Here is a 23,530-nt window from a genome sequence, read left to right on the forward strand (position 1 = left end):
ATTAGACATTGTTTATCACCTCGGCAAGTTTTTTAATTAATTAAATTAATTAATTTTATATCCAATAAAATTTTTTTATTGACCTTTTTGTGGTCTCCACGTATTATAATAGCACAACAGACTAGAAATTTTGTGTTATATTTGAGTACAGTAGAGCCTCAATTATCCGACCCAATTAAGGACTGGGGTTGGTCGGATAATTGAAAAGTCAGATAACCGAAAAGTATAAGAAAATCCATTATTAGTGTAGTATATTATTATATCCCATGTAATTAGTATATTAGTATATCGCTATTAATCTACTTCGCGTTGAATTTTCATCTATGTTAAGCCTAACAAAAATTTTTTAAAATAATAATCGTCGCTATTGTATCGTTAAAAATTAGAAAATTAAGCCTCGTTTAAATACTGGCTCCCTTTCATAGTCGATCCAGTGTTGCCAGCTAAAACACGTGAAAATAATATTAAAGTAGCCAAGACATAGCCAAATATTGTAGCGCCACATCACTAGCGGACAATTGAAATTTGCCGACTAGGACGGTCGGTTAACCGAGGTGTCGGTTAATCGAGGGTCGGATAATCGAGGCTCTACTGTATTTGTAATAATAAGTACACACCCTGCTAAAACTCCAACTTACCCTGAGCCATTTATGTAAACTTCCTGCAAACTGTCAACAGCTGTTCTCAAGGTCAACCAGTTTCAAACACTGTTGACTGCACATGTCGAGTTGCAGTAATGTCAAATGAAATAATAATGATCCCTAAAGCTATATTTTATAACTAAATGCATTTATTTTATATTATTTTATTTTTTTAATAGTTTTCCTACAAAAATGAATTCTGGGATTTTTTCTTTCAGGCAATTTTTACGTTCTAATTTTTACTCATATCGGATGTGCTTTTATTGCAACATGAATATTATAAAAAAAATTTTTAAATGTGTTTTTTGTGTGTAAAAAAATTAAAAACACCTGCCTGTTAAAGTGCTAATGACCACTTAATTGGCACGGGTTGGTAAAACTTGATCTCTTTGTCTGTTGGATGGCGAGGAAAGCTATTAGTGGAGTGGAGAGGTCGCAAGTAAGTCGATAGGGTGTCCGTTATTCCGAGCAATGGCAGATAGTCAGGGTAACGAATAAAAATATAAGTTTAATATAAAACGTCTAAACCTAAGAATACACAGAAATATGTTATATACATCTAAGACGACACTACAAAGATATCTATGCACTCCGTTCGCATTCTATCCACTATTTGCTCTTGAGAGAGAGTTTACAGAAATACCTCAGAGAGAGATGTAGTTCTCTGTCTTTGTGAAGGTTGAGCCGTGATTGATGTCTTCCTTTCTTATACAGTGATTTGAGCCATCGTCTTCTATGAAAAAGTCTGCTTTAGGCTGTTCCAGATATGACAGAACGGAAGTCTTCTCCTTCATTCGTGGAATCCATCTTGTGATTGCCGTTCTGGGGATAGCTGCTGAGAACTACGTGGATGTCACTAGTGTCTGGCTGTCCAGGCTGGGCCACAACAACTTGAGTTCTTGTCTCCCTTTTATCAATTTAGCTTGGGAAAAAAAGCCAGGTGATCAACTGTTTGGCAATGCATCTGAGTGTGCGGTCAGAGGTGAGCCGTTGATGAAGTAAAACTGCCATTATATGGCGCTGTCATGACCATATTTGGTAAGAGACTTGTACGCTTCCTTCTATCCATACGTTGACAATCACTTTCTCCTCCTTTAACACTGGGTTGTTTATCGTTTAGTACTCTGATGTTATATTTCTCAGCTAATGGTTGATAGTATGAGTGATATTCAATCTGTTTCCTGTGCAATGTTTTCTTTACAATTGCAATGGAGAAATAGGTTTAAGATTTTTCTTAATTTTATGCAAAATCACGCCTTGCTTCTCACACACCTGTTAGATCCTTTTCACCCATTATGTGGATGAAATCTTAATTATTTGGAAATCAAAGCCAGATGTGAACAGAGTATTACAGACATTTAACAACAACACAGAAGCCCATTTCCTAGACATTAACATCAATTTCAAGAATGGGCTGGTGAACATAAATGCCTATTATAAGTCTGGCTATATACTACTTTTCATCTCGGCTATCTCTAATGACCCAGATACATATACGATAGTCACATTCAGGCCATTAGTAAAACAAGCATATATACACTGCTCCAACATTAACGACACCATTAAAGAGCCAAAGCATGTAGAAAAATTTGCAATCAGACACAGGCAGAGTATAAAAGTTAATTGTAGCATTGCATGCAAGTTGGATGGGGAAGGGGGACATAACCACATGCACAGGCAGGCAAATGCACAATTTTAGATTATGATAGAAGACTAAGATCCACTTATACACTAATTGCTAAATATGTAGGCACTCATATAGCATACAAACTTGGGCCAACAGTATACAGATTATAAGTAATGGCAAGGATTGCATTGATGCAAATAAAGTCCATGGGGTGTACTCCATACCAGTAGATTCAATAGTTATCTTACATACAATGGCTCAACCAATAGGTCATTAGCACATGGGATTAAAGAACATAAATATAACATCAGCAGAAATAATTTAGTAACTACTCTTGTCCAGTATGCAAGCAAACATGGATGTTGGCAAGTTTCAGCAATGATTGACTTAAAAAACAAATCTATGATGAACACAAATTACAAACTGTGCAGATTTTTAAATCTACTTTAACAGAACAGTTTATTTATAGCAGAGACTGTGCAATGCTATCCTTTGTATGGCAATCGTTATTTGATAACTCCCTTAAAAAAGGAGGGATGACAAAAACATGACACACTGTGAAAACATGGCGTCGTCATAGCCAGTTGGATTATTTTGTTTCATTTTTTGTTACTTAATTCTATTTTATTTTTTGTTTTAATAGTAGTTTTATATTTAAATGCATTTTATTTCTATCAAAATTTTTTTGATAGTAAAAACTCCCATTAGTTTTCAAAAAACATAATTTAATACTCTGTTCCAAAAACAATCTCTATTTAAAACCTGACAAAGACTTATCAATTGGGCCAAAACATGTTTAGTTTCAATTAAAATTAATTGCTGGAAAAGTGTGTAAGGTGTGTACAGTGTCTTTATATATTATGGTCATTCAACTTCAACTATTATGGATTTTACTATATTTTCTTTAAGTTGTAAGGAACCAAGTCTGAGCTTTATTTTTATTTTACTTTTATTTTGCTTTCATTATATTTTGTTTGGGGCTTATGTTTAGTTAAGACGAAGGTTTCCTCACCATTCACCTTAGTAACTTAAAAATAGAAGAAAAACCAACTCACCGACGAAAGAAAAGCGCCGTAGAAAAACTCGCGCACACTTGCGCTTCCCAAGCGGAAAAAAGTAAGTCCGCACCGAGAAAAAGGGGGGGGAGACCCCACAACCCAGTTAGGAATCGCTAAACCTTAAAATAATAAAGCATCCCGATAATTGTTAAAAAGAATAATGTAAAAGGTTAGCGAAGTATTGTCGGAAAATAATCTGCCAGATAAACGAGAAAAATTTAATGTTACAGATAATTATGTAAATGAGGAGAGTGAGCTCATTCAGAATTGTGACGTCACCTCACACTATAAAGCCTCTAACTCAAGTGAAAACGAACGAGGTGAATTCCTGATAGCAACGAGCTTATAGCAGTGAACGAGAGAGAGGTGTCCGATAGGATTTTGAAGTTATTCGATTTGTGGATCGACGGTTATAGAAAGTCTTGAGAGTTTGAGGAAATAGGTTCCTAGTATATTGAGGTGACGATTAGGATCTTTAATTTATAAGAATTATTGTTTATAAGTTAATTCTTTGATTTTGTCGAATTCCAAAGGGGAATAGAATTAAGTTAGAAATAGATTGATTTGAGTTTGTCGGATTGATTCTTGTTGAGTTTCATTGAATAAATTATTGTTTGATTTTTACTAAATACTGTATAGAGTTTATTAATAGAAGTTTAATTAAATATTTGATTTTGTTATTGACAAACTTTGTCATTATTTAATTCGGTGCACGCTTAAAGTCCAGGCCTGGCACACTAACGCGAATCCGCGTAAAGTACCCGTTAGGGAACGGCTATTTCCGGCACACAGTAGTGTCGATAATCGTTGGAAAGTCGGAAAAATAATATAGTACTTTACAACTGGCGCCCGAACAGGGACTCTAAGGCTAATATTAGACTTTATTGCTTTCTTTCATTGACTTTGAATTTAGCTTTAGAGGAATAACACCTCGTAAGTAAAAAAAAAAATGGATGATAGTGCACCAGTAACCCGAGCCGAATATAACCAGTTACAACAGCAGTTGTCAGTGCTGTTGCAACAAGTGTCCAGTTTGACGAATGCCGTGACTCATCTGACTTCATGTGTCACGTCTGGAACTGTAGAGCCTACAACACCGAACGTTACAAGTGCTGTACGGCCCGAAACTTCTACTCCGAGACAGGAAGTGCCTACATCTAATGCATCGATGGTCTGGCTTCAGACTGCACCGCCGCCGCCAGCCATCCAATTTAACGGTAGGTCAGCATTAACTGCTAACGATTTTTTGCAGGACCTCGAACAGCATTTCCTGGTGAACCAAATACCGAACACTAGATGGGTAGATACTGCCGCTAGTTGTCTTCGCGGTAGCCCAGCAATGTGGTGGAAGAATGAAGGACGCCACCGAATCGGCAACAGTTGGCCGTTATTTAAACGATGTTTTCTGGACCTTTATGCTCCTTTAGCTGACGAAGTAGCTGTCGCTAAAGAATTATTTAGTCGACAATATACAGGAACCAATGGTGTCGAGCAGTTTATATGGACCACGGTACAGCTATACCGTACGTGGAGACCTTTAGCTCGTGACGAGGAAATTATACAATGTGTAGTTGCCCAGATGCCTCTTCCGTTACGTGAGTATCTGGAGAATCGCCGTTCTTATTCGTTAAACGAGCTAGTACGCACTGCAAAAGAGTACGAATTCAGAAGAAATGACCAAGGTTCTTCTGACAGTGCAAAGCAGATTAAGGACTGTCGAAAAGTAAGTAAGCAGATAGAGCCGAAAAATTTTGCACCGGCAAAGTCACCCATGACCTGTTATTCATGTGGTGAGGTGGGACATTTTTCGAGGAATTGTCCCAAGGGGAAAAGACAAACTGATCAAACGAATGTCAAGACTCCCAATAGTCCCGAACGAAAAGTAACATGGCAAAGGAAGGGTAATGGAAAAAGAAAACCTTTAAACTAGACGGGAGACAGCGAGAGGAGGATCCTGTCTCCAATATGGATCCAAATGCCTCCACCGTAGGACTAATCGTTAGTGAAGCCTCCAAGTTGCCTGAGGTAAACGTTTTTATTAATGGAGTACTAACCTCAGCCCGAATTGATACGGGTTCTGACTTTACTTTAATAAATGATTCCGTGTGGAGGAAAATTTCTTTTCAGAATCGAAATATTCGGTTACAAGCTGGGCCGAATTTTAAGTTAGCCATTGAAGGAGGAAAAGGAACCTCTATTGGAAAATTTCTGGCAAAGATCCAGATTGGAAGTGTTACCCTTCGCCAAGAGTGCGTTGTAGTAAAAGGACTTATAATGCCATGCTTACTAGGGCGTGATTTCGCCAAGAATCATGGAATAACAATGGATTTTAAAAATTCGACAGTTTCTTTGGACGTAAGTCAACCAAAAGAGAGAATTTCACCTAAGTGGGACGAACTCCAAACCACTTTGAGTGGTGAAAGGTTAGTAACTTTGAAAAACGTATTATTGCAATACCCGCAACTATTTACAGATAAGCCGGGACTAACCAATATGATAGAACACGAAATCGTCACCGACAAGGCGACACCAGTATGTGGACGTCCTTATAAATACTCTGACGTCAAGTTAAAGGAAATGAACCGCCAGATAGCGGAAATGTTAAAAGATGGTATCATCCAACCATCAAATTCTCCGTGGGCCTCACCAGTCGTCATGGTTAAGAAAAAAACGGGCGATTGGAGATTGTGTATCGACTATAGAAAGCTAAATCAGGTAACAGTGACTGATAAATATCCTTTACCGATTATTTCAGAATTACTGACTTCACTTAAGGAAGCGAACTTTATAACTACGTTGGACTTATCGTCTGGTTACTGGCAAGTGCCGTTAAAGGAACAAGACAGGCCGAAGACTAGTTTTATTACAAATAGTGGATTGTATGAATTCCTAGTCATGCCTTTCGGTCTCAGAAATGCCCCAGCAACATTCCAAAGGCTAATGGACAAAGTCCTAAAGGAAGAAAAAGGAAAGTATTGTCAAGTTTATTTAGACGATATTATTATATATTCTTCTAATTTTACAGAACACATCGAACATTTGACCAATGTGTTCGAAAGATTGGCAGCTGCAGGATTAACCATTAAATTGGCTAAGAGTCATTTTTGTCGCCCAGACGTTCATTACCTAGGATTTAAAGTCAGCAATAAAGGCATTGCGACGGAAGACGAAAAAGTAAGGGCAGTTCGAGAGTTTCCGAAGCCCAGAAATACGAAGGATCTTAGCACCTTTTTGGGAATGTGCAGCTGGTACTGTAGATTCATACCTAACTACGCAACTATCGCCGAACCATTGTATCAATTACGGCGGAAACGGAAGCGATGGGAGTGGACGGAAGAATGCCGTCAAGCTTTTGAAAAGCTAAAAAGTAAGTTAATAACTGCACCTATTTTGCAGCTTCCTAGGCCAGGTGTGCCTTATACGTTATACACAGACGCTAGCACTGTCGGACTGGGAGCAGTGCTGTGCCAGGAAAAAGTCATTGCATACGCTAGCCGTACGTTAAACGCAGCCGAAAGAAACTATACGGCCACGGAGCTTGAATGTCTAGCCGTTGTATGGGCTATAGAAAAGTTCAAAGTTTACCTAGACGGAACAGAATTCACCGTAGTAACGGACCATTCTGCATTACGATGGCTTAATAGTTCTACATCCCTCTCAGGTAGGTTAATGAGATGGGCTTTGAGATTACAGGAATTTAGTTTCCAAATTCAACATAGAAGTGGAAAGGACAATCAATTGCCAGACGCTTTATCTAGACGTCCATTGGAAGATCCACAACCAAGTGAAGAATCGGACATAGCCGCAAAACTGTTAGCGGTAACGACCTTTGAACGAGAGAAAGACCTTATAGACGCTCAACGAACTGATTCAGAGTGGAGCGGACTATACGATTACTTAGCGACTGGGAACTTACCAAATGACCCAGCCATGTCGGCAGAACTAGTAGGTAAGTCATCCCATTACCGGCTAGTAAATGATGTTTTGTATTATAGCCGGAAAACAGACGACACTGGAGGTTACAGACCAGTGATTCCTTACAACTTAAGGAAGGATATATTACAAGAACTACACGATCATCCAACTGCTGGCCACTTAGGTGTACGAAAGACTACGAAAAAAATACAACAACGTTGCTATTGGCCCGGAATGAGAAAGGACATAAAAGAATATGTACTAGGATGCCATACATGCCAGATAACGAAGTTCGACCAGAAGAAAACGGCCGGACTAATGCAAGTCCCCGAGGTAACGGAACCAGGGGAAAAGGTAGGCGTAGATATTATGGGACCCTATCCTAGGTCCAACAAAGGTAATCAGTATCTTCTTGTTATGGTTGATTACTTCAGTAAATGGGTAGAAATTTTTCCCCTGCGGAAGATTACCGCAGAAAATGTTGTAAATTGTATGTATAAAGAATACTTTTGCAGGTATGGCATGCCTAAAACGTTAATATCCGATAATGGGCCACAATTCATTTCTCACCTCCTAGCGGAAGTTTGTGACCGCACCGGAATTAAGCATATTCTGACGACGCCATATCATCCTCAGTCGAATTTTACGGAAAGAGTGAACCGCACCTTGGGTAGGATGATTGCGGCATACATCGAAAGAAACCATAAAGAATGGGACACCCATATATCAGAATTAGCGCTGGCATTACGAACTTCAGAACAGGATTCGACAAAGTATACGCCAGCTAAACTACATCTCGGGAGAGAGATTGCACTCCCGTGGGACCGCCTGACGTCTTATCCAAGTCGCCCTACGACTATTAGAGAAAAATGGGCAGAATTGCAGCAGATAAGAAAACAAGCCCGAGACAACGTGCGAACTGCGCAACAAAAACAGAGAAGGGCTTACAATTTAAGAAGGCGGCCAGATACATTCAAGGTGGGTTCATTAGTTGTCTTAAAAGCTCACCCTATTTCTTCTTCTAGAAGACGCTTCAGCGCTAAATTGGCACCTAAGTGGTCAGGACCTTACGAGATCGCTAAGATTATCTCGCCAGTAGTCTACGAGATAAAAGATCCCCACACTGGGGCCAGCCACGGAAGTCAACATATCGCTAATCTGAAGCGATACACACTTTTTCCGAAGAGGAAAACTACTACACCCCTACCCGAAACCGATAGGGGCAACGATAGAGGATCACGCTCCGTTACGGGATCGTCGATGGATCACGGAACATTCTCGCCGTCCATCGCCGGAGCAAGACCGTCTGGAGTCATCCAGCGACGATTACGACCGACACAACGAGTGGATTACAGACAACTCGCCGGTCTCACAAGGAAGCCGAGAGCTCAAAGATAGAGAAGGAAACCATAGGTGAATATAGTTTTCTTTACAGATGGTCCTTGACCAAACTAATTGTAATCCAAGGATCCCTAGAGGGGAAAGGATTTTGGTTAAACGGGGGGGAGTTAAAAAAAAAAAAAAAATTTTTCTCACGATAACGGACTGGGGTAACCATTCACTAAAACAATTAACAATGCTAAACTATAACCGACAATCAGTCCGTAGCGTGAAGAAAGATAATAAATCGTTAGGAAAAATTTTGGGGTTAACGCTTCACCCCAGTTCACGCCAAACAAGAGCGTGAAAATGGCAACAAGCCTTGGAACTCGTATGTGATTCTATGTCAACATTTTCCCCAATTGTATAACTAAGTTAAAATAAATTTATTAAGCAACGAGTCACTCTCGCTTATGTCAAATCACTGTAAGGGATGTATTTAATTGTAAACCTGGCAGCAATTGTATTTAAGGCGCACTCCTTTAGAAGAGATAAGAGTTGGAGGATTTTTGGCTTTAAATGAAAAGAGAAATAAATTTCTCTTTAATCTAAAGGGGAAGGGGTGTAAGGAACCAAGTCTGAGCTTTATTTTTATTTTACTTTTATTTTGCTTTCATTATATTTTGTTTGGGGCTTATGTTTAGTTAAGACGAAGGTTTCCTCACCATTCACCTTAGTAACTTAAAAATAGAAGAAAAACCAACTCACCGACGAAAGAAAAGCGCCGTAGAAAAACTCGCGCACACTTGCGCTTCCCAAGCGGAAAAAGTAAGTCCGCACCGAGAAAAAGGGGGGGGAAGACCCCACAACCCAGTTAGGAATCGCTAAACCTTAAAATAATAAAGCATCCCGATAATTGTTAAAAAGAATAATGTAAAAGGTTAGCGAAGTATTGTCGGAAAATAATCTGCCAGATAAACGAGAAAAATTTAATGTTACAGATAAGTATGTAAATGAGGAGAGTGAGCTCATTCAGAATTGTGACGTCACCTCACACTATAAAGCCTCTAACTCAAGTGAAAACGAACGAGGTGAATTCCTGATAGCAACGAGCTTTGGTGAGCTTCGTAGCAGTGAACGAGAGAGGTGTCCGATAGGATTTTGAAGTTATTCGATTTGTGGATCGACGATTATAGAAAGTCTTGAGAGTTTGAGGAAATAGGTTCCTAGTATATTGAGGTGACGATTAGGATCTTTAATTTATAAGAATTATTGTTTATAAGTTAATTCTTTGATTTTGTCGAATTCCAAAGGGGAATAGAATTAAGTTAGAAATAGATTGATTTGAGTTTGTCGGATTGATTCTTGTTGAGTTTCATTGAATAAATTATTGTTTGATTTTTACTAAATACTGTATAGAGTTTATTAATAGAAGTTTAATTAAATATTTGATTTTGTTATTGACAAACTTTGTCATTATTTAATTCGGTGCACGCTTAAAGTCCAGGCCTGGCACACTAACGCGAATCCGCGTAAAGTACCCGTTAGGGAACGGCTATTTCCGGCACACAGTAGTGTCGATAATCGTTGGAAAGTCGGAAAAATAATATAGTACTTTACAAAGTAAATATAAAATATAAATCATGGCTGACGGTATTACATTTAATTATTTTACACTTACATTTTTGTTTATACTTTTAAGTGTAAAACAAGTAAAATGGCAAAACCGTATTTGGGACAAGACTATCTCTCGGAGACTTACTACTAAGCGGAATCACTTTGACGCTCAAGGCAAGTCTGGTTCTCATTCTCCAATCTTCTTTGGTATCGCTGCTTTTGGGTGCGATTGTTCAAACTTTGCCGGTCACGACCACAAGGTCATCCACGATGCATTTTCAATGAAATTAACCTATCCAATTTCGAAATTTCTCTCCGTTGCATATCTGCCCAGGTTGAATTTTTGTAGATGTGTAACGAAAATTTCCCATTTTTGAAAAAATAATTGTGGCTATTGTATCATTCAAAATTATTTTTTTTATTTTGCACAGACAATATACAGTTTAACCCAATTATAATGTCATTGAATGTAACAATGACACTAATATAACATGAAATTTTTATCGGTCCCATGATTTTACTATACTAGATAATGTTAAAAAACCTACTTGTAACGACATAAAACCCTGTTTTAATGTCATATTTGAAGCACTCCCAAATTTACAAAATTAGATTATAAATTTTATTTAACAAAGAAAATACTATGTGTTCAGTCCTAGTGTCAGAGTCCACTTCTTAGAATGACTGTGGGTGGTACTCTCACCACCTGACTTCGGTTTGCCTGTTTGTAGAGAGAGTCGCCATTTTGTATTTCATTTTGACTTGGTTCTCGGTCCCAAGTACCTCCAAGTCTGGTTTTTTTTATGCGCGCATGATTTGGGCACCAAATACTCCGTGCCAAATTGCAACTCCTGACATGTACTCCTTCATACCTCTAAGCTTCATACACAGCAGGAAGTACGATTTTATAAACAAGACATAGTCTTGTCAATAATTAAATGTAATACTATTGGCCATGATTTATATTTTATACTTACTTAAACATGTATTTTATGTGAAAGTGGCGACAGCACCAGAGGACATTTGTTACCATATTTGCATTTTATTGTGGAGGCAGTAGCCTCAAAAGAAAGGTTGTCTCCGTACTTGTGAAATTGTGGACTGTCAACTGGAGTGAACAACAGATGATAAACAGAAGCAAAGTATTTTCTTTGTTAAATGTTGCAATTTTATATTTTGTTCATACTTAAAATGATTATATTTTCTTTACTTTTAGAGTATTACTTTCATAACTACTTATTCATTACATATAATGAAAACAGTCATTACTCTAAATTTGCTTTTCCACAAAAATAAAAGTTGCATAATAGATTTTTGCATACTCACCAATAACACTTTTAGCAAAAGATCGATTCTTCAATGTTGCTAATCCAAGATCTCCAATTTTAACAGATCCAGTAGTACCAGTAATAAATATGTTATCACATTTCAAATCTCTGTGAATTATGGGTGGAGATCGAGAATGAAGAAAATTTAAACCTTTCAAAATTTGACGACACCAGGACTTCAGCACTTTCAAATTAATTTTTTTAAAACGACGTAAATAACTAGAAAAATTTAATAAATTATCAAAACAATTTTTACAATATTTGTATAACTAATATAAAGCTGTAATGATTAAAAATTGCATAATAAGATATTATAAACGATAATTTTATTTCATTGTATATACATTAACTGTATATTTGTACACTCACACCAAATCAAACTGGTTGTATTTAACACACTTACCACCCAAATCCAAAAACACCCAGTTAAAATCATCAAACTTTACTATTAAGAACTCTTCTAGACAGACACCTCAACTTTATTTTGGGGTGGACTGTCTTACATGCCACTTGTTCTTTGAAACTGAGGGCACTACTTACCTACAGAGCAGGGACAAAATAGCTGACATCATACTTTTCCTGTTAGCAACAGTCATGCCAGTTATGTTAACTCTGTTCAGGGAAAAATTTTTGTATTGAAATAATGTAATTTGTGATGCAAATTGGATGTTCTGTGGCTGTACACCATTGTATAATTTTAGTTTAGTTTGTAGTTTTTAGCATTTCTCCTATGTCCTTTGTCCTTTCTTACTTCTAGAACCTACTAATCTTAATCTATTCCCTAGGTGGTGAGAGCCACTTCATGAAATCACAAGAACAATGAAAGTGATGTTACTTGAGAACATGTGTGGAGAGTGTAGGACACTTTTTGGCTGGTCTTCGTGGAGTAAGGACAAAGAAGATAGTGCTTAGTGCTATCAAGTATCCAAGAAATGAGTGAAACTAAACTGGAGTAAGAAAAGTTTATAAACTTATTGAAGTGACAGTGTAGTGAATCTAGGATATAGAAAAAAGGAAAACAGAAGCTCAAAGTGAGTCTACAGAAGTTCCATGTGGCTCCAAATGAAAGCTAAACAACATTTGTACATACCAGGTATTCTATTCTTTTCTATCAGCCATCTTGCTATTTCTTGCCTATACCCCTTGATCTCTTTTTCCCTTTAGCATAAGCTAGTCTTTAAGAATTAGTTATAAGAAAACTCTTGTTGTATTACTCAAGCTCAGCTCCTTTGTATTCTTCGCAAAATTGTGTAATTGTCCTGTCGATATTTTGGATTTTGAATGACCACCTGTTATACTGTTTTAGAGTTGGAATCCATCAGAATCTGTAAATAAATACTTTTTTCCGCCATCTGCTGTGCATGGTTCCTTGTTCGACATATTCACCCTCATCAGCAAACAGTATTTTCATTCATAACTTCACAGTTCTTATATAGTTAATCTGGTCCACCTGCTCTTAAGCATTCCATATCTGGTCTCAATGTTCATCTATCTAATGCCATTCTCAAGACTGAAAGAGGATAACTTTCAGAAGTTTCCTTTACTTAGATGTTTTTGTTGAGTTTTACTTTTTCAATCTAGTTTCATCAGTTATTTTTTTATGGGATCACATAAAAGCAATTATTCTTGCATTTTTACAATATTGTTTTATTATATATTAATTTAATTAAAATATCTCAAACAGCCAGAGATATTTAGTGTTCAAGAGGGAAACAGCCATCAATTTTAAAGAAATGGACTCGATGNAGTTATTTTTTTATGGGATCACATAAAAGCAATTATTCTTGCATTTTTACAATATTGTTTTATTATATATTAATTTAATTAAAATATCTCAAACAGCCAGAGATATTTAGTGTTCAAGAGGGAAACAGCCATCAATTTTAAAGAAATGGACTCGATGGCAGCTGCCTGGAGGGCGTATTTTGTTGTAAAATACATCGTCATCAAGTTTATCTTAATAATTTATATAAACATTGAATTTTTAAAATAGGAAGCCAGTTTGAAGACTCATTTTTTAAAGAGCAACATTGAGCATGTGCGTATCTTCAAGACGTGCAATTTTTGAATTTTTGGAAGATGCGTTCTTTTACAAACATTCCACAGCATAGAAACCTGATAATGACCAGTAAAAGGTGGAAAAAACATTAGTTTACAAGAGAATTAATGCTGTTAATAAGCAATTACCTGTAACCACAGGTAATTGCTTATTTATATAATACTGTTTTATTCTAACAAATCTTATATGAAGTCTAATGGACAGTAGCAACTTGTATCACATATGGGCCCATCACAACTATTCAACACAAATCACTTTTCAAACATTAATAGTTGACCAGTATTAATTAGTAGTTGTTGACAATACTCTCTTCCTGGAGGAGGTCAACTACTACTTTTTATTGAATCAACTTCAACCCCCTTCCTCAACACTCCCTTCTTCCTATTGGACCCAGTGGTATGATGGGTTTCAAACTGAAAAATTACATAATACAAGGCTACCAATGAGCACAAAATATGTTTTAAGTGGTTTTTGAGGATGCCAATTTTAAATATTTGGTCTATTTTTTGTGAAATTTGATTTATTGCAAGACTACTGTTTGATATTCAGCTGTGAATGGAACAGTTTGTTAGAAGTAACATTAGAAAAAAATATAATATCTTAAATTTTTTAAGATATCATATCTTAAAAAATTTAAGATATTATATTTTTTCAGATATCAAATTAAGATATAAGTTTTTAGAATATCAATTGCAGTCTACTTGATCAATGAAACTGTGCCATTTCATAACATCAGAGTATCATAATAAATATGACAATAAATATGACAATGTAAGTTAAAATAACCAAACTCTTTATATGGTTTTCGTTTTAATGTTCATTATATACTATAATATAATATTTAATAGTATTTGATTTATATAACTACAAATGTTATCTTACATAAGGATTTATCACTCCAAGTGACCAATCTAACACATTTCTAAAATTCTTTGTTCCTCTACTGTACACAGTTTAAAGAATTTTTTACATGTTAACTTGGTCACTTGGTGCAATAAACGTTTATGTAAGATAACCATTGTAATTATATAAATCAGATACTATAATATAAGGGTTAAGAATTTTAAAATTAACATAAATTAATAAAATGAATTAAAACAATTAAGAAATGAATCTGTCTCTGTGTATCAGTATGAATTGTGAACATTATAAGATATGCAGGATATGTCATTTATGTGTAAAATTTTTATTTTGAAAAATCAAAAACTTAAATTGCCATTTTCAACAATTTGTTATATATTTACTAAAAATATAGTATATAAATAAAACTGAAAATTAATTTATCTGATAGTTCCATAATATACACAAATGTGCTAAACTAAAATGATACCAACCTAATGTTTGCAAAATTTTTAAAAATTTTCAATAGAATAAAATTCTACTATACAGGGTGTCCTAAAGTTTCCATACATACAAAGGTGAAATGTAACTATTCACAAACATTAAAATGTCAGCATTAAGATTTGTGTCAGTGGATTGACAAAGGCAACAAAACACATGGATGATCTGCCAATGGGGTAACTTCTAGCAGGACTTCCTATGTGGAAACTGGATTCTGTTTAGGTGTTAGACACTTGAAGAAAACCTAGAACACTACATGGTGGTCAGGCACAAACCAATGACCAACTACCAGTATTCAATGGTTTTATTTGTTCAGCCACTGGTGGGCTTGATTTGTGTCACTGTATGGAAACTTTTGGGACACCCTGTAGAATATCAAATCAATAAATCAAAACAGTTTCATTTTTGCTTACGTCTTTAATGTTCCACTTGTCATTAATTCGGTAATTAAAACTAAATATTTTCGTTTTGTTGTATTTACTTCCCAGTAGTCAAAAAATCGGACAATGTTCGGATGCTGTAAGCCTTTTAACATTTCTGCTTCTTCACGAAATCTTTGGCGTTCACTTTTGTTCAATCTTTCCTGTAAATAACAATTTTATATTTATTATAAGCTTATCATTAATAACTTTTTTGATTTGCAAAACTTTACAAGAAAAATATTTCAATTATAGTTCAGCAATCATTAGTCATGATAGATTGATGTATTTGTATATATTATTACCAATTTTGTATTTTGTATCATCACAAAATTACCCTTAGTGACAACACGTTTTTCCCTCAGGCATATGCAAATCTAGATGATAGTATTACATAGTCTGAGAAAAAACAAAATAAAATTCATAATCTCGAATCAAAAGTAGAGAGAGAACAAGAAAGACTAAAAAGCAAAGTAGATTGGCATTAGCTATTTGGAAGAAAATGAAGTAGGCAAAGAAAAAACTAAGAAAGAACTAATGCATCACAACATAAATTGACATTCACAATGATCTTTACTGGAATATAAGGGACTGTCTTCATAAAAGATGTTTCACTCAGATTATCATCATCATCTTTTCAAAATTAAAGATTTCTTCATCATCAAAATAGGAGCAGCATAGATTTTATAAGCATATTTTAGACTTTGCATACTTTGTTTGTTACTCATCAATTTTCACATATGATAAAGTATACATTTGAGACAAAAGTGTTTCCATGGGCAGTCCCATATCAGGAATTCAAAGTGAACTTGTCATCCATCAACTAGAAAATGCAATACTACTGAAATTCCATCTCATTCTAGTATATGTTAGATATATGGATAGCATCTTCATCCTAATGCATAAAAACCAGATTTACATTTTCTCTGAAAAATTAATGACAACCGTTATGGTCTGCTCCTATAATTGGATTAGGAAAGTGGTCCATTTGTATTTTCTTGGACATTTCCAGCACATGCAGGGGTGGTGAACTTACTATCAACATATATCATAAAGCTACACATCAGCCAGTTCTAATTCTTTACAACTCAGTGGATTCACACTGCTTAAAACTCTACTTTCAAGTCCTTGATACAGAGGGCATTTACACACTGCCCTAGTATCCTAGACATCATAACTGAGCTCAAGGATGTTGTAAGGATTAAAAAACAACACAAATATCAAACTGATATAATACAACAATTATTCATCACTTTTCAATCATCTAAAACCAGCCAGTACAACCTAACCATAGGAGAATTATTCTAAACTGCTTCCATGCTGTAAGAAAAATATGTAAGTGGCCAAATCTAACAACCTAAATTTAGTATATAAATGCAATCTGACTTTCTTCAAGATCTTAAGAAACAACAAACTCCATTATGATCATAATAATTTCTGTGAAATTTACTCCATCCCATTAGAAAGCCACTGATTTAAAACAAAGCTCATATACTACCAGACACAATCAGAGGATCAAAAAATGACTTTGGCAGTTTTTGCTAACCACTGATGTCCAAGTGAATCAGGAAGATGCTAAGATCATCAGACGTATCCTGAACATCAATTCTCTTAAATATGTTAGAAATTTATAAAGCTAATAGATGTGCATGCATCAACTACCATTATGCACACATCCCATCTATTGCATGGCATTCCAAACAAGAACTCCAGCTTATATTATTTTACTTTAACATATTTCATGTTTTTATTATTTTATTTTCATTTATTTTACCTTTCTTATTTCATTTTATATGTCATTATTTTGTATCATTTTTCATTATATTTGAATTTTTATTTTATAAAAATGATTTTAATAAATTTTTATCTTGTATTCTTGCTTTGTTTGAACTTTGTATTCAATAGTTCAGTAACTAAAGAAAACCTGTTAATTTGGTCAAAAATGTTTTTACTTATTGTATCAAGTTTCATAAATGTATCAGGTTTCATGATGTCTATTTATTATGTGGAAAAGCATCAATTCTAGTAAACCACATGGAAGAATATTTATTTTAAATCATTACAGAATATTAAAGAATGATTCCCTATCTAAATAGCGGGCCTGAGATCATACGTATTATCCATTTTTTCAGATGCTTTGAACAGAATTCTAAAATTGCAAATTGAATTGATGACAAAAGACAATCACATTAATGGCAAAGCTAAAAGCAGGTTATTATGTGCCTTAATCAAAACAAACTATCACAGATATTTATACCCAATGATGTAGGAAATAAATCAGTATGGCAGACTTCATATTATAAATTCACTGGTGTTCTAATTAAGACTATCAATCAATAAACCTGAGTCTGTCTTATAACTAAGTCTGTTTTAAATCAGGAGATAAAGTTCAGTTATCAAAATAAATTTTATTCACTAAATTAAATGCATAGCAGATTTTGGAAATGATAGGTTTGCTCTATCCAGAAAAATACACTCTTCAGCAAGACAACATGCACCTACATTTTGCACAGACAACACAACAATGGTTCATAAACCACAACATCAATGTCATGGACTGGCTGGCTTTACGCCCCCAACATTAACCCAATCAAAAACCTGTGGGATATTCTTGAGACCCAGCTGAAGCACCAAGATATCAAAAAATAAATTATCATAAAAATGCAAAAGAGATTTCAGACATGACTGATGAGTCACTTGTGAGCAGCATAACTCATCAACTTGAGAAGTGCATTGTAAAGAACAAAGCAATGATTAAATTCTAATTTTCATGATTAATTATAAGTGTGAAGTTTGTGGCTATAAATGAATTTTATGATTTGAATGAGATATAAACATGTGAAGAAGTATTGTATTTGTCACAAGTTTTTTTCCACTTACTATATACAGGTAACCCCCGTATAACACGGCATTTCTATAGTACGAATTCACTCTAACACGGTTCGAGAATTGGGAACATCCCCCATATAGCACAGTGCTTTTATAGCACGGGTTCACTCTAACACAGCTTGGGAATTGGGTAAAACCCTCGTACAACATAAAATGTAATAAAGGATGCGTTCATTTATACCTCCACGCAAGCATTCTAATTGCTTTCATGGCTACTTTGAATGCTCTTTCAACAAATAATCCATTTAATGGTTAAATCATACAATTGGGACCCTTCTTTTGCCTCTAAAAACTCATTTTAGAATTATAGATTCCTCCACACGATATTATCATTAGTGCAAGCGCTGCCATCTTTCTTTCACTGTCATTCCTAAATGCCTACAAACAGCAGCGCACTCCCAGTGCAGGGCGACCGCTATTAACAAACGTTAATAGTTACCTAAAAACTGTTACTAGTTGATGATGCTCATGCTGAGATCATATAAAATGAAAAATCCTCTGGTAAAATATTTACTTAAATAATAAATAAGTATTTTACCTAAGAAAAAAATGAATAATAAATCCGATTTAAATAACGATTTAACAACATGTTTTTTAATTTTTGGAACTTAACCCCCCTTTCGCACTAGTTTCATATAACATGGATTCGCATAACATGGCAATTTTTTGGAACGTAACTCCAGTGTTATACGGGGGTAACCCCTGTATAACACTGGAGTTATACTGTAATTAGAGTTTGGAATATGATACTGAATGGCAATCTTAATGTTCTTCTTCTCTGAGAATTTGAAATTCAAAAAATCTTGTAATTTTTTAAAATTTAAAATTTGTCTTTTCAAATTTAAAATCTTAAATTCCAATTGTGTGTTTTTATGTTGCACTAGCATCTCTGAATTGAGCATCCCAAATATCTAGTGAGCTAATTAACATTCCAGGGAATGAGCCAGAAGGCTTATAAACACATTGGTTTTGTTATTACAAACTCTAATTACAGTACAACTCCTGTGTTATACGGGGGTAACCCCTGTATAACACGGGAGTTGTACTGTAATTAGAGTTTGGAATATGATACTGAATGGCAATCTTAATGTTCTTCTCTGAGAATTTGAAATTCAAAAAAATCTTGTAATTTTTAAAAATTTTAAATTTGTTTTTTCAAATTTAAAATCTTAAATTCCAATTGTGTGTTTTTATGTTGCACTAGCATCTCTGAATTGAGCATCCCAAATATCTAGTGAGCTAATTAACATTCCAGGGAATGAGCCAGAAGGCTTATAAACACATTGGTTTTGTTATTATTACTAATGTAGTGAGTTCTCAGTACAGCAGTGTTCATTTGATTAATAGCAGTCACAGAACCAATGTCCAGTGCATATAATACAAAAAAACAAACACTGCACAAACATTTTCCAACTCCTCCTGAGTTCTTCTTCAGGTACAAATAAATGGTTATCCAATGGAAAATTAACAGACCTAATGCCTATTTGTAAAAATTTTAAAAACAATGTAATTCAAACGATTGTTCAAAAATATAAACACCGTATTTACTCGCATATAAGATGACTTCACATATAGGACGAGGTACAACTTTAAAGATCAAAATAAAGAAAATTAGATTTATTAATACAATTCTAATTTTATTTCGTTTAATTACAACAAATAAAACATCAAATGAACATAAATGCACACATTGTCCCACAAAAATTACTGGCATTTTAAACTTTAAAGAAAAATATTGTAAAATCCACAACATAATTTGTTCACGTAAAGCTGGACAATCGGGAACCTTTTTTTTTGCCAATTCTTAACAGTCAAACCCACTCTCCGTAGATTACACTTATGAGTTTCTGCGAATTCTGATTTCTGAATAATAATCTGTTTTCACATGGGGATGGATTAAAATTTATATCGGGCTCCTGTGTGATTTTGCAATTTCAGTCTGGAACTCAATTCTAAAGCTTTGCTTTTCCTATTGCTATTCAACTTTACTCCTGACAATATACAAGAACGATTCAAACGACCTAGATAAAATACTTGTTTTTAAATACAAGAGGGTGAGCATCCGGTAAAAAATGCAAATACACAGTTCACAAAACTTATTTGCAAAAAATGCAAAGAATCTTTTGCTTGTGCATATACAGTTGACCCCCCTATAACGTACGTTCCTATAACGACAATTCCTATAACGTAGCGAAAAAATTGTAGCAACTTTCGTATAACGTACCTCCTATAACGTCGTTTCGCGACAAGATTGATAGAGTCTGGACCAATAGTGGATGAGCAGCCGAACTACTTTCCTCCGACCCTGCGCCACGCTACGGAGCGGCTAAATTGAGTTTGCTATCGTCTGTTTAGTATTATATATAAATTATATATAAATTAGGTACTGTACATATAATTATATATTAATTATATATAAATTAGGTACTGTATATATAATTATATATTAACTTAATTTATTGTAACTTTATTATAATTATATATATGCTTTCTGCCGCCTGGCAACACGCTACGGAGATTTTAGGCTAGTAAGTTGAGTTTATTATCGTCTGTACAGTATGTAAATTAGGTACCGTAAGTCTAATACAGCACTAATTTTATACATTTCTTGTGAAAGAAACACTTCTTATTCAACGGCCATAAAAATTATTTATATTAATGATGTCTCCAAAGGTCAAGTTATTTTTCCGCCAAAAATTCGTTATCAGAAATTGCGGCCGTCGTTTCGCGTGCTGTTCCGCGATGAAAACCAGCTTTAAGCAACGGCGTAGTCGAACGGTGTAAGTAATCCTACAATTTTTTGTTTATAGCATAGTTTATACAGATTATTCCCAAAAAATTATACGTATTTTGGAAATGTTGAGTGGAATTAGTCTAGAATCGGTTAATTTTATAGAAGAAAAATCTTTCAAACAGCCTTAGTCCGTAAAGTTCCCACCTATCGGGCTGCAATTGGATCATGTATTTAATCGTTCCTATAACGTAAAATTCGATTAGCGTGGAACGTATCTAAGCATTATAGGGGGTCTACTGTAGAATGATCTAGGAATTTGAAGCTGTGATAAATGAATAAAAACCTTGTCTTATATGCAAGTAAATACAGTATAAATTTAATACTGCATAAACATTGTTATATGCATAACGATCATTCAACTAACAACTATAATGTTGTTAGTTGAATGATCATTATGTAAACAGGGCCTGTCAGGCCATCGGACAACACCATTTCCTCCTTAAAATTTATACAGGATAACCCAAAGTTAGCTTTAAAAATTTTTATGGCCTCCAACCATCTGCATTGCTGTGTGTGTGATGTGAGGACTTTGGTCCATGTAAAGTCTGCATTTATGGGTCTGTCATATATGTAGAGAGGGCTGTGGATGTTCTGGCATGTTGCACGTCTGAGATATGCTCTTGTATTCTTCTTCTCATACACCTTCTGTACATTGGTTTCACTAAACATTCTTGTTTAGTGAACCCAATGTACAGATGGTATCTATCACATCTGGTGTCTCTGATGAGGATACTACATATGCTGGGAAATCTGCTAAGGTTTGGAGGGTCCTTTCCATTTCAAAGGAATGTGAAAATAAATGAGCACCTCTGAAAAGTGATATTAATTGCATATTTCCTGATGATTTTTGCAAATAATGAATGTAGGAAAAGGTGGGAAATTACAAACACTTGTTCCACCTTCCTATCATGGTCTGTTATAAAGATGTACAGTACCTTGGGCATAGATTCTGGAGGCATCAGGTGGATTTGATCCACTAAGCCATGTACAACTGTTCAGTAACGTTGACATAAACCAAACGCCTCCTCTCAACATCACACACAGAGCATCTCACATGGTTAGAGACCATAGAAATTTTTAAAGCTAACTTTGAGTTATCTATATATATAAAAATGAATGTATGTCTGTGTGTGTGTCTGTGTGTCTGTCTTATGTCCTTCATGCATTACCACACCGTTTATCCGATTGCCATGAAACTTTGGGAAGTTGTTTAATATACTCTCGCGCAGGTTTGTGGCATAGTACGATTGCCATAAAACTTAGAAAAGTTTTTTANCATTGCGTCGCAATGACTATCGCGATTAAGTTGTTGCGTGATGTCTGTTAAACCCTATAATATTGTTATTTATTTATATTTTTCTACTTTTTTTGTAATAACATTGTTTTCAAAAGTAATGTCTGGAAGTGGTTTAGTTTACTCTCGCGCAGGTTTGTGGCATAGTACGATTGCCATAAAACTTAGAAAAGTTTTTTAATACACTCCCGCGAAGGTTTCTGGCATAGTACATTTAACCCACGATAGATGGCGCGCGTTTATACGAGTGTATCGAGACAGTGTGTTCGATCGATTTCAAATTGTGAAGACCATTTTCCCCTATTTCAAAAAATATTTCTATATATGCATTTGTGAACTGTTATTTACGATATTTGTAATAATTTTTGTTTAATCACTTTATTTTAACTTTTGTTTTTCTAATTATGTATTCGCTCGAACTTCGTTAAAACCTTAAATGTACTCCGAACAACAACCGAAGTCATAGGAAGAAATTCGCGTATTCTACCGATCTAGGTATTCCCCTTTTCCAAATTTTAATATCGACTCAAAATAATTTAAAAAGACAAATTACAATAATACGGTTTATTATCCAACTATTAGAAAGTTCACAACGTGCCAAGGAAGAGAGGAAGGAGCAATTAAATAATTAAAATTATAAAGGANATAGTATTTGATTTATATAACTACAAATGTTATCTTACATAAGGATTTATCACTCCAAGTGACCAATCTAACACATTTCTAAAATTCTTTGTTCCTCTACTGTACACAGTTTAAAGAATTTTTTACATGTTAACTTGGTCACTTGGTGCAATAAACGTTTATGTAAGATAACCATTGTAATTATATAAATCAGATACTATAATATAAGGGTTAAGAATTTTAAAATTAACATAAATTAATAAAATGAATTAAAACAATTAAGAAATGAATCTGTCTCTGTGTATCAGTATGAATTGTGAACATTATAAGATATGCAGGATATGTCATTTATGTGTAAAATTTTTATTTTGAAAAATCAAAAACTTAAATTGCCATTTTCAACAATTTGTTATATATTTACTAAAAATATAGTATATAAATAAAACTGAAAATTAATTTATCTGATAGTTCCATAATATACACAAATGTGCTAAACTAAAATGATACCAACCTAATGTTTGCAAAATTTTTAAAAATTTTCAATAGAATAAAATTCTACTATACAGGGTGTCCTAAAGTTTCCATACATACAAAGGTGAAATGT

At 34.7% G+C, this 23,530-nt stretch overlaps 1 protein-coding gene across 2 annotated transcripts in view; it reads right to left on the reverse strand.

The window, feature by feature from the left end:
• Positions 1-23,530, reverse strand: part of LOC111622377 (serine/threonine-protein kinase WNK1-like) — a 132,256-nt gene that overhangs the window by 87,960 nt on the left and 20,766 nt on the right. The window contains exons 1-2 of one of the 2 annotated variants that reach the window (XM_023364736.1): positions 15,320-15,511; positions 11,505-11,725 (exon numbers count right to left, since the gene is read on the reverse strand). In XM_023364736.1, coding sequence (XP_023220504.1) covers positions 11,505-11,725; positions 15,320-15,441 — 343 coding nt within the window. In that variant the 5' untranslated portion in view covers positions 15,442-15,511. Of the gene's footprint in view, positions 1-11,504; positions 11,726-15,319; positions 15,512-23,530 lie in introns of those variants that run through there. The other variant, XM_023364737.1, reaches the window with a different exon arrangement.

The sequence above is a fragment of the Centruroides sculpturatus genome, unplaced genomic scaffold (genome assembly GCF_000671375.1).
Source record: "Centruroides sculpturatus isolate CEXI.00-Female unplaced genomic scaffold, Cexi_2.0 scaffold7, whole genome shotgun sequence".
Taxonomy (NCBI): domain Eukaryota; kingdom Metazoa; phylum Arthropoda; class Arachnida; order Scorpiones; family Buthidae; genus Centruroides; species Centruroides sculpturatus.